At 48.0% G+C, this 15,619-nt stretch overlaps 1 protein-coding gene across 1 annotated transcript in view; it reads left to right on the top strand.

Moving 5' to 3' along the window:
* The window catches only part of ELF1 (E74 like ETS transcription factor 1), a 52,316-nt gene that overhangs the window by 19,918 nt on the left and 16,779 nt on the right, over positions 1–15,619 (top strand). Inside the window, exons 3-5 of the mRNA XM_054163086.1 lie at positions 7,999–8,106; positions 8,731–8,895; positions 15,356–15,439. Of these exons, the coding sequence (XP_054019061.1) occupies positions 7,999–8,106; positions 8,731–8,895; positions 15,356–15,439 (357 nt within the window). The remainder of the gene's footprint in view (positions 1–7,998; positions 8,107–8,730; positions 8,896–15,355; positions 15,440–15,619) is intronic.

The raw sequence follows: 15,619 nt of genomic DNA, 5'->3' as shown, positions 1-15,619 counted from the left end.
AGTTCAGTAGCATTTGACTCGAACGTTTGGTGAAGCTGCAGTGTTTGTGGCACAATCCCAGCTGGTCAAGTAAGGAGAATGAAGGCAGAGAGATGTTAGGTACTGCAGCCCCACAAAAGCCCAGTGTCTTCAGTGCTACAGAGAAATCCAAGTGGTTAGGTGGAAACTGAGCTTTATACTATTAATCTGAGAGAAAGGTGCAGTATCAGAAATGGCTCACAGCTGCACATAGCACCTGGATGAAAACAGTGAGGAGGTTGGGTTTTTTATAGCTTCCTCAATGAGATAAATTTATTTACAAATTGGTAAGTCTTAATTAAAAAAGGAAAACAAAGGTAGGTCTCCTGGTATACCTGTGTTCTTAAACTCAGGTTTCCAGTGTCAGTTACCAGTCAGCTCAGAGTTAATACTAAATAGCAATTGCTTACCTTTAACAGCCAGCTATTCTGTCTAATGAAACCCTTTCTACTTTTAATATCATCATAGTATCAGTCAGGGTTGGAAGGGACCACAAGGATCATCTAGTTCCAACCCCCCTGCCATGGACAGGGACATCCCACACTAGATCAGGCTGGCCACAGCCTCATCCAGCCTGCTCTTAAACACCTCCAGGGATGGGGCCCCAACCACCTCCCTGGACAACCCATTCCAGGGCTCCAGCCCTCTGATCATCCTCGTGGCCCTTCTCTGGACACCTTCCAGCACCTCCAGATCCCTCTTGGAATAGGGGCTCCAGAACTGGAGGCAGTACTCCAGGTGGTGTCTCCCCAGAGCTGAGCAGAGGGGGAGAATCACCTCCCTTGCCCTGCTGGCCACACTTCTCTTGCTGCAGCCCAGAATCTGATTGGCTTTCCGGGCTGCAAGTGCACACTGAGAGCTCCTGTTGAGCTTCTCCTCCACCAGCACCCCCAAGTCTCTCTCCTCAGGGCTGCTTTCCAGCCAGGCACTGCCCAGCCTGGATTTGTGCCTGGGGTTGCCTCGACCCAGATGCAGGACCCTGCCCTTGGTCTTGTTGAACCTCCTGATGTTGGCTTGTGCCCACCTCTCCAGCCTGTCAGGGTCCCTCTGGATGGCCTCCCTTCCCTCCAGCCTGTCTGCTGCACCTCACAGCTTGGTGTCCTCAGCAAACTTGCTGAGGGTGCACTCAATGCCACTGTCCATGGCACCCACAAAGATGTTGACCAAGCCTGGTCCCCGGACTGATCCCTGAGGGACTGTGCTTGTCCCTGGCCTCCAGTGGGACATGGACCCACTGACATCAAGTTTAGTTTTCTTCTGGTGTTATTTTGAGGTTCTGCAGTCCCTGGTTTCATCTGTAGTAAAACCAGTGATGGATTTAAACACAGCTGTGACTTGCACAGCCCTTATCTTGGCCTGGACAAACACTTGTATGATCCACTCTCTGGAGCTGCTGGCCACTGGAGGAGCAACAGGTGGGATGGAATCACACAAGCTGGCCTAAAGTTTTCAGAAAAGACACTAGGCAGTAGTAGGGAAAGCAGGACTTTCAAAGAGGTGGGGAACTTCCAGCATGAGGAATAGTGCCATTCTCCACCAGGCTGAGAAGCACAGAAAGCCGTGTTTGGGCAAGCCTTGTGCTAACAGCCGGTGCTGATCCACAGCAAAGCTGCATTTGCAGGAACTGGGCTGTGACTGGCTGACAGGTACAGGAGCTTCCCTGGGGGGCTCACTCAGATAAACAGACCTGCAGAGTACCCTGGGTAAAAATGAACTTCCTTTTGGGTGTGATTTTTCCCTCCTCTTACAGTCTTCCCTCCCTGACCCCCCTTTTTTCCTCCCTCCATGTCCCCCTTTTTTTTCTCCCTCCCTGTCCCCCCTTTTTTTCTCCCTCCCTCTCCCCCCTTTTTTCCTTCCTCCCTGTCCCCCCATCTTTCCTCCCTCCATGTCCCCCTTTTTTTCCTCCCTCCCTGTCCCCGCTTTTTTCCTCCCTCCCTGTCCCCTCTTTTTTCCTTCCTCCCTCCCTGTCCCCTCTTTTTTCCTTCCTCCCTGTCCCCCCTTTTTTTCTCCCTCCCTCTCCCCCCTTTTTTCCTTCCTCCCTGTCCCCCCTTTTTTCCTCCCTCCATGTCCCCCTTTTTTTCCTCCCTCCCTGTCTCCCCTTTTTTCCTCCCTCCCTGTCCCCTCTTTTTTCCTTCCTCCCTCCCTGTCCCCTCATTTTTCCTCCCTCCCTGTCCCCCCTTTTTTCCTCCCTCCCCCCATTTTTTTCCTCCCTTCCCCCCCTCCCCTTTCTTTTCTTCCTCCCTTTTTCCTTCCTTTTCCCCCCCTTCCTCCTGTGTTTTCTTCTTCCCACTTCCTTTTTCCTTCTCTTCACATCCTCTTTTTAAAGGGTTTCTACCTACGTGAGGTAGCATTTGAAATCTGATCCTCCTCAGAAATTCCCTCCCCAGCCACCATTCTTTCAGTTTGGACTCTGCCAAAGTGTAACAAATAGGGTATTTCCTCCTGGTTCTTCTTAAATGTGTGACTCTCAAACTGCCAGTGACTGGAAAAGCTTTCTGCAGCATTATGAGAAAAACTGAAATAGCAGCTTCCCTTTAGTACTGGAGCTGGTTATCTCCAAGCACTATCTCAAGTGATGTGCTGTGAATGAGCATCTTGTGGTGCTCCATTTCCTCTCTTCAGTGCCCCACACTTCATTTGTGTTAGCTCTTCTAGTTCAACTTGCTCACCCAGCAACACCCTAGAAACTTCTTTTCAGCCATTTCATAGAGCTAAATTGTCTCATTACATGATCAAGAAAACATGAAGCCTGGCTGGAGTGATGTGACAGGAGTTTAGATCATGGACCAGAGGCAGAGATGGGAGGAAGAACCACAGCCCTTGGGTTTTCAGCAGCAGGGAAATACTAATTTGGCTCAAACCACCTTGTGAAGTCATCTTCTGAGAAGAAGCTGGGAGGGTGTTCATGTGGTTAAGAAACTGACTTTTGACATTCTGTATCTGTTAATAGATAGTTGGCTCTGCTTATGTTTTTCTGTGAGCATCAGGTTATATTAATTTACATGTTTACATTATTTTTTATGACTATTGTAAGTGCCTTTTGTTAGTCTTGGGTATGGATGGGCAACTCCTAGCCACATGGTGTGACAGCAATGTAATGCTGGTAACCTCTGACTCACCTGCCACTATTCAGAGTGAAGAGTTGACTATTCCATGACCTTCATGCCTGAAAGCAAGAGGGTGGGTTTGTTCCTCATACAGCTCTTGCCAGGGCAAGAGCGAACAGCAGCTGCTCCCTTCCTCTCCATCCACAGCACTGAGGTCTGCAGAGGGACCTTGACCGACTGGACAGATGGGTGGAGTCCAACAGGATGGCATTCAACAAGTCCAAGTGCTGGGTGCTGCACTTTGGCCATGGCAACCCCATGCAGAGCTACAGGCTGGGGTCAGAGTGGCTGGAGAGCTGCCAAACAGAAAGGGACCTGGGGGTGCTGATTGACAGCCATCTAAACATGAGCCAGCAGTGTGCCCAGGTGGCCAAGAAGGCCAATGGCATCGTGGCCTGCATTAGGAATAGTGTGGCCAGCAGGAGCAGGGAGGTCATTCTGTCCCTGGACTCTGCATTGGTTAGGCCACATCTTGAGTCCTGTGTCCAGTTCTGAGCCCTTCACTTTAAGATGGACATCGAGACACTTGAATGTGTCCAGAGAAGGGCAACAAGGCTGGGGAGAGGCCTTGAGCACAGCCCTACAAGGAGAGGCTGAGGGAGCTGGGATTGTTTAGCCTGGAGAAGAGGAGGCTCAGGGGAGACCTCATTGCTCTCTACAACTACCTGAAAGGTGGCTTTAGCCAGGAAGGGGTTGGTCTCTTCTCCCAGGCAACCAGCACCAGAACAAGAGGACACAGTCTAAAGCTGTGCCAGGGGAAGTTTAAGTTTGAGGTGAGGAGAAAGTTGTTCGCTGAGAGAGTCATTCGTCATTGGAATGTGCTGCTCAGGGAGGTGGTGGAGTCACCGCCCCTGGAGGTGTTCAAGAGGGGATTGGATGTGGCACTTGGTGCCATGGTCTAGTCATGAGGTCTGTGGTGACAGGTTGGACTTGATGATCTTTGAGGTCTCTTCCAACCTTAGTGATACTGTGAGAACAGTGGGTACCACTCTGGCTTTTCAGCTGTATGTGGCAGTCTGAACCCACTCCGCTTAGTGGCTTTACCTGGGCTGGATCACGGCAGGTCACCTTCCTGTCCATCCAAACAACATGAGAACTGATGGCAGCTGCTGTGGCAGTGCTGTGTGCCTGCTTTTAGGGTGACATCCTTATTGTGGTCTTTGTTACGCTAACAGATGGTATAGAAAGTTCCCATCCAGATAAAACTTGGAACCAGAAGTGGTCAGGTCAGCACTGCAGGGCCAAGCGTGGGTGTGCCTGCAGACTATGTGGTTGAGGCTTGGTTCAGTCTCCTCAGCTGGCCAAGCACACCCTAGAGATGCTGTTTGGGACTTGGGGCTGAGATGCTCCTCAGCTGAACTGTGAACTGTGTGACAAAAGCGTCAGCAGTTTGCTGCTCCATCTCACTCTCTGGCTTATGCTCTCTGCCTCCCCTTTACTTTTCACACTCTCCTTCCCCTCAGCTCTGCATTTCTCATTTCTTGAGCCTGTTTAGAGCTGCAGGCTAGAAGGTGCAGATCCTTAACTGTCTGAATGTCTGTGCAAGGTGTGGGGTGGAGGGTGTCCCATAGACAGCAAGGTGAGTTGCTGTGTGGGTAAGGCCTTCCCAACAACCATTGACTTTATTCTGTCTTAACCTGAGCCTATGGTGATCAGGGTATGGTAGAATTAAGACTAAGGAAAAAAACCTGGAAGGTAAAGAGGTTTCTCCTGAACTCCATGTGCTGTCTGTAAATCACAGCTGGGTGAAGGAGGTAGGGCTCATGTTTTTGCTATCTCCTAATGATACAAATACTGAAGCTGTAAACATCTGAAGTTAAAAAGGAGATTTTTGCTTCTTGTTGTTGTTTTTAATTGTGTGATTATTTAGTGCTAGGGAACTGGGTGCTTTGTTACTATTGTGGTATTGTGGGTTAAGAACTGGCTGGAGGGCTGAGCCCAGAGAGTGGTGGTGAATGGTGCCACATCCAGCTGGCAGCCAGGCACTGGTGGGGTACCCTAAGGATCAGTGCTGGGCCCCCTCCTCTTTAATATCTTCATTGATGATCTGGATGAGGGGATTGAGTCAGTCATCAGCAGATTTGCAGATGAAACCAAATTGGGAGCAGATGTTGATCTGTTAGAGGGCAGAAGGGCTCTGCAGCAGGATCTTGACTGACTGGACAGATGGGCAGAGTCCAACAGGATGGCATTCAGCAAATCCAAGTGCCAGGTTCTGCACATTGGCCACAACAACCCCATGCAGAGCTACAGGCTGGGGTCAGAGTGGCTGGAGAGCAGCCAGGCAGAAAGGGACCTGGGGGTGCTGATTGACAGCTGCCTTAACATGAGCCAGCAGTGTGCCCAGGTGGCCAAGAGGGCCAATGGCATCGTGGCCTCCATTAGGAATAGTGTGGCCAGCAGGAGCAGGGAAGTCATTGTGCCCCTGGACTCTGCATTGGTTAGGCCACACCTTGAGTTCTGTGTCCAGTTCTGGGCCCCTCAGTTTAAGAAGGACATTGCGACTCTTGAATGTGTCCAGAGAAGGGCAACAAGGCTGGGGAGAGGCCTTGAGCACAGCCCTGTGAGGGGAGGCTGAGGGAGCTGGGGTTGCTTAGCCTGGAGAAGAGGAGGCTCAGGGGAGACCTTCTTGCTGTCTACAACTACCTGAAATGTGGTTGTAGCCAGGAAGGGGTTGGTCTCTTCTCCCAGGCAACCAGCACCAGAACAAGAGGACACAGTCTCAAGCTGCACCAGGGGAAGTTTAGGCTGGATGTGAGGAGAAAATTCTTCACAGAGTCATTTGCCATTGGAATGTGCTGCCCAGGGAGGTGGTGGAGTCACCATCCCTGGAGGTGTTCAAGAGGGGATTGGACGTGGCACTTGGTGCCATGGTTTAGTCAGGAGGTCTGTGGTGACAGGTTGGACTTGATGATCTTTGAGGTCTCTTCCAACCTTGGTGATTCTGTGATTCTCTGATTTTGATGCTTTTTCTTTTTCCTCCCTGAACTTTAGAAATTAAGGGATAAACCTCTTGCTTTTATGCAAAGGTGATGTGTTCCAAAGTCATTGCATTATGTTTACTGGTGCATTTTTGTGCTTGCTCTGTCAGTCTGTCTCTTTTTTGATTCCTCTTTTTTTCTGACTGCCCCACCCAGAATTCCTCAAAGCTAAACAGGGAGAGAGGGCATGAAGCTGACTCATTACCAGACTGAGAAGGTAACTGAAGTTCATTGGTGTCCTAAGGAGGGAGCAGTGTTACAGCCCTTTGTACCACCTTGACAGATGCAAGTGAATTCCCCAAGGTTAGCTTCATAGGATAAGGAATAGGGAAGCCTGGCCTGTGCATTTCCATCCAGCGAAGAGTAGTTCTTAAAAGAACCTATTGAACAGTTCTAAAGAGGGAACTTGACAGGCTGGACAGATGGACAGAGTCCAACGGTGTCAGATTTAACACACCTAAGTGCTGGGTTCTACACGCTGACCACAACAACCCCATGCAGAGCTACAGGATGGGGTCAGAGTGGCTGGAGAGCAGCCAGGCCGAAAGGGACCTGGGGGTACTGATTGATAGTAGGCTGAAGATGAGCCAGCAGTGTGCCCAGGTGGCCAAGAGGGCCAATGGTATCCTGGCCTGCATCAGGAATAGCATGGCCAGCAGGACCATGGCCATTGTGCCCCTGTACTCAGCACTGGTTAGGCCACACCTTGAGTCCGGTGTCCAGTTCTGGGCCCCTCAGTTTAGGAAGGATTTTGAGTTGATGGAACATGTCCAGAGAAGGGCAACAAAGCTGGGGAGGGGTTTGGAGCACAAGCCCTGTGGGGAGAGGCTGAGGGAGCTGGGGTTGCGTAACCTGGAGAAGAGGAGGCTCAGGGGAGACCTTCTTGCTGTCCACAGCTGCCTGAAGGGAGGTTGTAGGCAGGTGGGTGTTGGTCTCTTCTCCCAGGCAACCAGCACCAGACCAAGAGGACACAGTCTCAAGCTATGCCAGGGGAGGTTTAGGCTGAATGTTAGGAAGAAGTTCTTCCCAGAGTGATTGGCCATTGGAATGTGCTGCCCAGGGAGGTGGTGGAGTCACCATCACTGGAGGTGTTTAGGAAGAGACTGGATGGGGTGCTTGGTGCCATGGTTTAGTTGATTAGATAGCATGGATGATGGGTTGGACTTGATGATCTCAAAGGTCTTTTCCTGGTCCGGTCCATTCCATTCCATTCCATTCCATTCCATTCCATTCCATTCCATTCCATTCCATTCCATTCCATTCCATTCCATTCCATTTCTACCATCTGTATTGCTTTTTGTGCTCCTGGAGTGTATTCTTGGAGCCTGCACCATAGCCCTACCTGTAATCCCCATGGATTTGAATGGTTTAGTATTCAGTTACACCTTTAGATCATATGCTCTCTATTAGAAGTTCTAGAATATTTTCCTGTCTGTGCTGCAGATTAAATGATAGAGCATCTTTCAATTGTTAAATTCACTTCTGCTGGACCACAATAAGAAGGAATCAGCAATATTTGCCTGTTTTAAAAGGATACTGTTTGGAATATTGTTTGTGGTAGTGTTGTTGCTTATTTCTCATGGGTGTTGTGTTTTACTGCATGCACTTGATCAGCAAAAAGAGTGCTTAGAAAGATGAGACAGAAATAGAGCTTGTATTGGGGTTGATTTGTTGGATTTCTCTTTTTACACAATCTGAAAGATGCAGTGTACTGAATAAATGAACTTACTGCAGTGTGCATTTGCTCAGCTAACTGGTTCCTACTTATCTAGTCCAAGACCCTGTTTACCACCTTTGTTTTCCCCTCTACATGAAATAGGAATAAATCTCATGTGAAGCTGTAAGTTCAGTTTGTAGGTGGTTAAGAATCAATTTGTCTCCCTTACTTTTAGTTGAAGCATCCTGTCATAATGGAGATGAAACAATGCAAACAATTGAGGCTGCTGAAGCACTTCTCAACATGGACTCCCCTGGTCCTATGCTGGATGAAAAAAGAATCAGTAAGTTCTTTCCTGAGAACACCTCCAATCTGGATTTGCCTTGTTCATTTGTGAAAGAAGGGAGGGATGCAGTGCAGCACAGCACAGCTGCATGGAATTGCTAAGATTATTTGGCTTCCAGGTAGCCTTTATGTATTTAGTTTGGGTGTCAGAAATTCCAAGTGGTGTAGGCAGTGAAGAAATCCTTTGTCTGGCCATTGCCATGCCAGTGTGGAACAGGTAAAGAGAAGAATAAAAAGTGACGTGGGGAAGGAGTGAATGGAATCAGGTAGCTTAGGTTGCAGTGGTTTTAGTTGATAGACACCTGGTCTGATGACATTGCCAAGATGAAGAGCATACATCTGCAGATTGCCTTATTTGTAAATGAAAATGTGGGCTCACCAGGCACTGGTGCTTTTTGGGGGAGTGGATTCTGTCACTGAATTGTTCTATTTTAGTAGTGCCTCAGCTTGTGTAAAGTGTTCCTGGCACATATATTCCCTTTTGAACTAGTCTTCTTTCCCATGAAGGCCTTAAGTGTCATAGTATTATTCTAGTCTATACTTCATTTTTGCTGTAAAAGCAATAGCTTTTAAAAGTCCTCATGGTTGTATGAAATGATTCATCTTGTCCCTTTACCTTAAGCAACTATGTTTGGCACAACTGAAGATGATGATATAGTGGCTCCTATTACACACGTGTCAGTCACTCTTGATGGGATCCCTGAAGTAGTGGAAGTTCACCAAGCCTCAGACCCTTATGCTGAATCACCAGAGACTCCAGAGTTTGAGCAACCAAAGAAGAAAAAAGGTAAGATGCAGCTGGAGTAGGAGAGCAGTGGGTGCCATGCTTGCCTCCCCTGTGGGACAGGGGTGTCTGGAAACTTTCTGAGTGTCAGGTCAAAATCATAGAGGCTGGGAAAGACCTCAAAGATCATCAAGTCCAACCTGTCACCCAACACCTCATGCCACCAAGTGCCATGTCCAATCCCCTCTTGAACACCTCCAGAGATGGTGACTCCACCACCTCCCTGGGCAGCACATTCCAATGGCTAACAACTCTCTCTGGGAAGAACTTTCTCCTCACCTTGAACCTAAACTTCCCCTGGCACAGCTTGAGACTGTGTCCTCTTGTTCTGGTGCTGGTTGCCTGGGAGAAGAGACCAGCCCCCTCCTGGCTACAACCACCCTTCCAGGTAGTTGTAGACAGCAATGAGGTCTCCCCTGAGCCTCCTCTTCTCCAGGCTAAACAACCTCAGCTCCCTCAGCCTCTCCTCACAGGGCTGTGCTCGAGGCCTCTCCCCAGCCTCGTTGTCCTTCTCTGGACATGTTCAAGTGTCTCGATGTCCTTAATTGAGGGGTCCAGAACTGGACACAGGACTCAAGGTGTGGCCTAACCAGTGCTGAGTACAGGGGCACAATGATAATGACTGAGTGGGCTGAGCTAGAAATACAGAGAAACCATTTTCTTACTGGGTAGTGTGAGCACAGATAGTGATGCTTCGATACTAATGGTGTAGAGGTAGCAATGATGGCTTGCCCCACAGAAATTTTACACAGAGAGAGTGATTGCCTGTTGGAATGGGCTGCCTGAGGAGGTGGTGGAGTCACCATCACTGGAGGTGTTTAGGAGGAGACTTGATGGGGTGCTTGGTGCCATGGTTTAGTTGGTTGGGTGGTGTTGGATGATAGATTGGACACGATGATCTTGAAGGTCTCTTCCAACCTGGTCTATCCTACCCTATCCTATCCTATCCTATCCTATCCTATCCTATCCTATCCTATCCTATCCTATCCTATCCTATCCTATCCTATCCTATCCTATAGTGTGGATGTGTACTTGTTCCCATCTGTAGTTTCTTCCTTAAGAGCATAGTTGAAATATTTAAAGCTTATGTTACTGTGAGTCCTCAAGTACTTTAATTAGCTCTTACTTAGCTTCCACTAAAGATGCTTGGTCTGTTCAGAACATGGGATGAGAATGAGGTGGATCTTTTGTGGGTTTTTTTAAATAAGAATAATACCATTTTATTTCAGTTTTTCTATGCTATAATCACAGAATCAATAAGGTTGGGAAAAGACCTCAGAGATCATCAAGTCCCATCTGTGGCAGATAACATTTACATGGTTACTTGTTGCTGTGGTGTTAGTCAGATCTTCTGCTTCTGTTTTCCCACCCTGCCTCAGTGTGGCCCCCATTCAAGGTCACAAAGCTGATGTCTGCAGGGGCAAAGTTATGCAGTGCAGTCAGATGTGAGGCATGGTTGCAACAGATATTTTTAACAAGAAAAATAAACCACAAGAGTTCTGGTGCTGGAGCTAATCCTAAGGCTGAATCAGAGCATTAGGACTGTGACAGGTTTCCTGGTGAAATAAAAGCCTTTCCAGAACAGGACTCCTGCTACCCAGCTGTACATCAGCTGAAATGAGAGTGCATTTTTGCTGTTGCTTCCAAATGTTTGGAGTCATTATCTGTGAGTGAGAGCACATGGGCCTGTGGAGATCTTGATGAGGCCTCCTGCGTCCCGTGTGTGTCATGAGGTCTGGTAGGGACTGATGTGGGTTGGGAAGTCTCCAGTTCCTGTAAGAAAGCTGAACTGAAACTGCTGTGGAGGAAGGCTTTACCAGCAGCTGCCCCAAGAGTGCTGCTGGGGAAATTACCATGCTGTGTGCACTGTTGTGAGATAACCAAACTGCAAGATGATTTCAAACTGTTGGGGTTTATTTTGTGTTTGTTGTTTTGCTCAGGTTTTTTTCTCCTTTTTAATGGGCCAAAACAAGGAGCAATTGTCTGCCAGATACTGAGCCTCTTTGGCTCGATGCTTTCACACCCTCTTTTGTACTGTGCTTCTGCTTACTCCCACTTCTTCCTCCTCCTTTGCTGTAGGTTAGAAAACCAGTTAGCAAGTGTGCTTGGTTTTGGCAGTTAGATCAGAGAGAGGAGAAATACTAGAAAAGATGCATCAGTTTAGTGCTTCATTAACTACTAGCTTTCAATGAAGCTGAGACCTTGTGAAGTAGATATAATATAGAATAGAATAGGATAGAGTAGAATAGAATAGAATAGAGTAAACCAGGTTGGAACAGACCTTCAAGATCATCACATCCAACCTATTATCCACCACCTAATCAACTGAACCATGGAACCAAGCACCCTATCAAGTCTCCTCCTGAACACCTCCAGTGATGGTGTCTCCACCACCTCCCTGGGCAGCCCATTCCAATGGGCAATCACTCTCTCTGCGGAGTGTGTCTGGGTGATGTTGAAGTGTTAACTCAAAATATCCAGGGATTTGTAAAGCATTGGTGCACAACTGCTGCAAAACCTTACTTATCTTGTAGTACACTTTAGGATGATGTGCAGTGTGTAGGGGAGGTTCCTTTGGGTGTTTTGGTTGAGTTTGTTTTTAAAGTGCAATCTCTTTTGCTTCCTTTGGCCAGTTGTGTGGCATAACAGAGGACCCTGGTCGTCTTGCCCTGTGATTTTATAGACTTCCAGCATGCATAAGCCATCAGTTAAACTTAGAGGGTTGCATTGTGCAGAGCCCTGCCAGCTAACTGAGCCAGAATGGCATTGCCAAGTAGAACTCATCCAAAAAAATGTTCTCTGGAAGTGATGGGGTGATTTAACTTCCTTTGCCTGTGGGCCTTTCTGCTGCAGCAGTAGAGCTGCATCCACCCATCTGCTCAACTCCAAACCCACATTCAGCATGATGTCTGTTCTGATGAATGTCTGAGCACTGACCTGCCAAACTACAAATCAGAAAGATGAGAAAAACAAAGTGATGTCAGAGAAAGAAACTTGGAAGTTTGCTGTACTAATACCTTCAGTCCAATTCTTTTCTGTGGGAAGTATCTCTTGGTAGGTGGTCACACATTTATTTAGGTATATTCTATATTAGATATCTACTGTTTAATGTAATTTTTACATATATGATATTGTTTTAAACAAAACTCACTGAAAACAGTGCAAGAAAAATGCATTGATGTTTTTCTGGTATGGTATAAGATATTTAATTAGAATAGAATAGAATAGAATAGAATAGAATAGAATAGACCAGGTTGGAAAAGAACTTCAAGATCATTGCGTCCAACCTACCATCCAACACCACCTAATCAACTAAACCATGCAACCAGGCACCCCATCAAGTCTCCTCCTAAACACCTCCAGTGATGGTGACTCCACCACCTCCCTGGGCAGCACATTCCAATGGCCAATCACTCTTTCTGTGAAGAACTTCTTCCTAACATCCAGCCTAAACCTCCCCTGGTGCAGCTTGAGACTGTGTCCTCTTGTTCTGGTGCTGGTTGCCTGGCAGAAGAGACCAACCCCCACCTGCCTACAACCTCCCTTCAGGTAGTTGTAGAGAGCAAGAAGGTCTCCCCTGAGCCTCCTCTTCTGCAGGCTAAGCAACCCCAGCTCCCTCAGTCTCTCCTCACAGGGCTTGTGTTCCAAACCCCTCACCAACTCTGTTGCCCTTCTCTGAACACGTTCCAGCAAGTCAGCATCCTTTATAAACTGAGGGGCCCAGAACTGGACATAGTGCTCAAGGTGTGGCCTAACCAGTGCAGTGTCCAGGGGCAGAATGACCTCCCTGCTCCTGCTGGCCACACTGCTCCTGATGCAGGCCAGGATGCCATTGGCCCTCTTGGCTGCCTGGGCACACTGCTGGCTCATGTTCAGCCTGCCATCGACCAGTACCCCCAAGTCCCTCTCTGCCTGGCTGCTCTCCAGCCACTCTGACCCCAGCCTGTAGCACTGCATGGGGTAATCAGAGTAAGCTTCTCACTGTCCGATTACCACGTGAATTTCTAGCATGAATTTCTAACCTGAGGTGTTTCTGCAACCATGGAAATAGGAAGGTAGAAATACCAATTGCAAATTCAGTTAGCTATAGAAAATTAACTTACAGCAGCCCTGCATAAGGCTTAGCCTCATGCAGATTCTCTGTCCTTCCTCTTTGTAAGATTTTCTCCTAAAAAGGAATTTAGTGATGTGCTCTGAAAGGTGACAAACTCATGCTCTGTTGAACCAAAGCAGGAAGCATGCTAATGCTTAATGCTTTCAGACATTACCTTCTCTTAAACCAAAGGGGACATATCCTGTATGTGTGTCTGTTAACTGTGTTTTTGATGGTATCAGTCAGCACCTGCAGATAATAGCTCACAGTGTCATCTTAAATCATCACTTTTAAGTATCTCTAGCCTAGGTAGAGACCAGTAACATCAACACTGCTCTGTAAATAAGTTTCACATTTTTTATCCTCATTTTGGATGTTTCTGAAAGAGAATTGTCCAGACAGAATGGCCTGAAGTAGTTTAGGCTGAAGTAGGGGAGCCTAGAATTGCTGTAGTAGTAGTCTTCATATTTAGTAGCCTAGGGTATCTCTAATCTGAAGAGCATAAATTCTATGGTACTTGAATTTCCTGAAGTTGACCAGCAGTAGCTCACTCAATGACCTAATTGAGCCCTCATCCACTTCATTTGCTTTTAAAACCTGATCTGATTTGGACACAAGATAATTAATGACATCAGAATAACACACCCCACTCCTTAATGGCTTACATTTACACCTGTACAGGAGGGGAAACAAGATGAGCACCCAGCAGATTCTTCCCATGACACAACTCTTACAGAGAAGAGCACTTAGCTAGTTACCCTGAGATACTTCATGTGGAGGAGAGGCTGATTTATTCAAGAGTTGACTTCATCCAGACATTTCTAGGGAAACCAGACATTATGCAACCAGTGAGTGGAACAAAGCTGCTACAAATGTACTGCAGTAGTTAGCTTTACATATGGTGATACATGAGAAAAAGAAAGAAAAAGAAAAAAAAACCCAACCAAAAAACACAACAGTGCTGAAGGACTTCCTCTCATCTTCATTCAAATCAAGGCAACACTGACCCACACCACATCCTGGTCTCCAAACATGGGTTTGATGGGTGGACCACTAGATGGATAAAGAACTGGCTTGATGGCTGCACCCAAAGAGTGGCTGTCAGTGGGTCCATGTCCCAGTGGAGGCCAGGGACAAGTGCAGTCCCTCAGGGATCAGTCCTGGGACCAGGCTTGGTCAACATCTTTGTGGGTGCCATGGACAGTGGCATTGAGTGCACCCTCAGCAAGTTTGCTGAGGACACCAAGCTGTGTGGTGCAGCAGACAGGCTGGAGGGAAGGGAGGCCATCCAGAGGGACCTTGACAGGCTGGAGAGGTGGGCACAAGCCAACCTCAGGAGGTTCAACAAGACCAAGGGCAGGGTCCTGCATCTGGGTCGAGGCAATCCCAGGCACAAATCCAGGCTGGGCAGTGCCTGGCTGGAAAGCAGCCCTGAGGAGAGAGACTTGGGGGTGCTGCTGGAGGAGAAGCTCAACAGGAGCTCTCACTGTGCACTTGCAGCCCAGAAAGCCAATCAGATCCTGGGCTGCAGCAAGAGAAGTGTGGCCAGCAGGGCAAGGGAGGTGATTCTCCCCCTCTGCTCAGCTCTGGGGAGACCGCACCTGGAGTACTGCCTCCATTTCTGGAGCCCCTATTCCAAGAGGGATCTGGAGGTGCTGGAAGGTGTCCAGAGAAGGGCCATGAGGATGATCAAAGGGCTGGAGCACCTCTCCTATGAGGACAGACTGAAGGAGTTGGGGCTGTTCAGTCTGGAGAAAAGAAGGCTCCCAGGTGACCTCATTGTGGCCTTCCAGTATCTGAAGGGGGCCTCCAAGAATGCTGGGGAGGGACTTCTCAGGCTATCAGGTAGTGATAGGACTAGGGGAATGGAATGAAGCTGGAGGTGGGGAGATTCAGGCTGGAGGTGAGGAGGAAGTTCTTCCCCATGAGAGTGGTGAAGCCCTGGAATGGGTTGTCCAGGGAGGTGGTTGAGGCCCCATCCCTGGAGGTGTTTAAGAGCAGGCTGGATGAGGCTCTGGCCAGGCTGATCTAGTGTGGGGTGTCCCTGCCCATGGCAGGGGGGTTGGAACTAGATGATCCTTGTGGTCCCTTCCAACCCTGACTGATCCTATGATACTATGATTACTGGCCAAAGTGGTGGCCAAACTTTCTGTCCCATCTTTGGTCATGAATCCTACCTGAATGGAAGTACACTAAGAGCACAGGGGGTCCAGTCCTGATGTAGTTCAGTGTAGAGCTTAGCTCCTAACTTACTGAAAACTGAAAACTCTGAATTGGGAAAACACATCTCTTCCCTTTTTTAGTCCATGTTCTTTTTTGTTTTGTTTTGTTTTTTTAAGCTGCAGTTGACTTACTGGTGGTTTATTTCAGGGAAGAAGCCGAAGCCGTCGCGTCCTGAGTCCCCTACTACAACGCCAAACATATCTGTGAAAAAGAAAAACAAAGATGGGAAGGGTAAGCCAGAGAGTTGTCACTGAATACTGGTTTTGAGTGACCCACTGAGAAAGTTCACTAGCTCCATTAACCAGGTCTGCTGCTCAGGGACACTTAATATCTCATCTTAAGGGAAGCTAAGAGTGAGCACGAGAGACTTCTTGGTGAAATCCCCAGCCCTGAGGGAGAAGAATATATTTG

The sequence above is a fragment of the Dryobates pubescens genome, chromosome 7 (assembly GCF_014839835.1).
Source record: "Dryobates pubescens isolate bDryPub1 chromosome 7, bDryPub1.pri, whole genome shotgun sequence".
NCBI lineage: Eukaryota > Metazoa > Chordata > Aves > Piciformes > Picidae > Dryobates > Dryobates pubescens.
The sequence above is the reverse complement of the archived record's forward strand: the minus strand, read 5'-3'. Positions and strand labels throughout refer to the sequence as shown.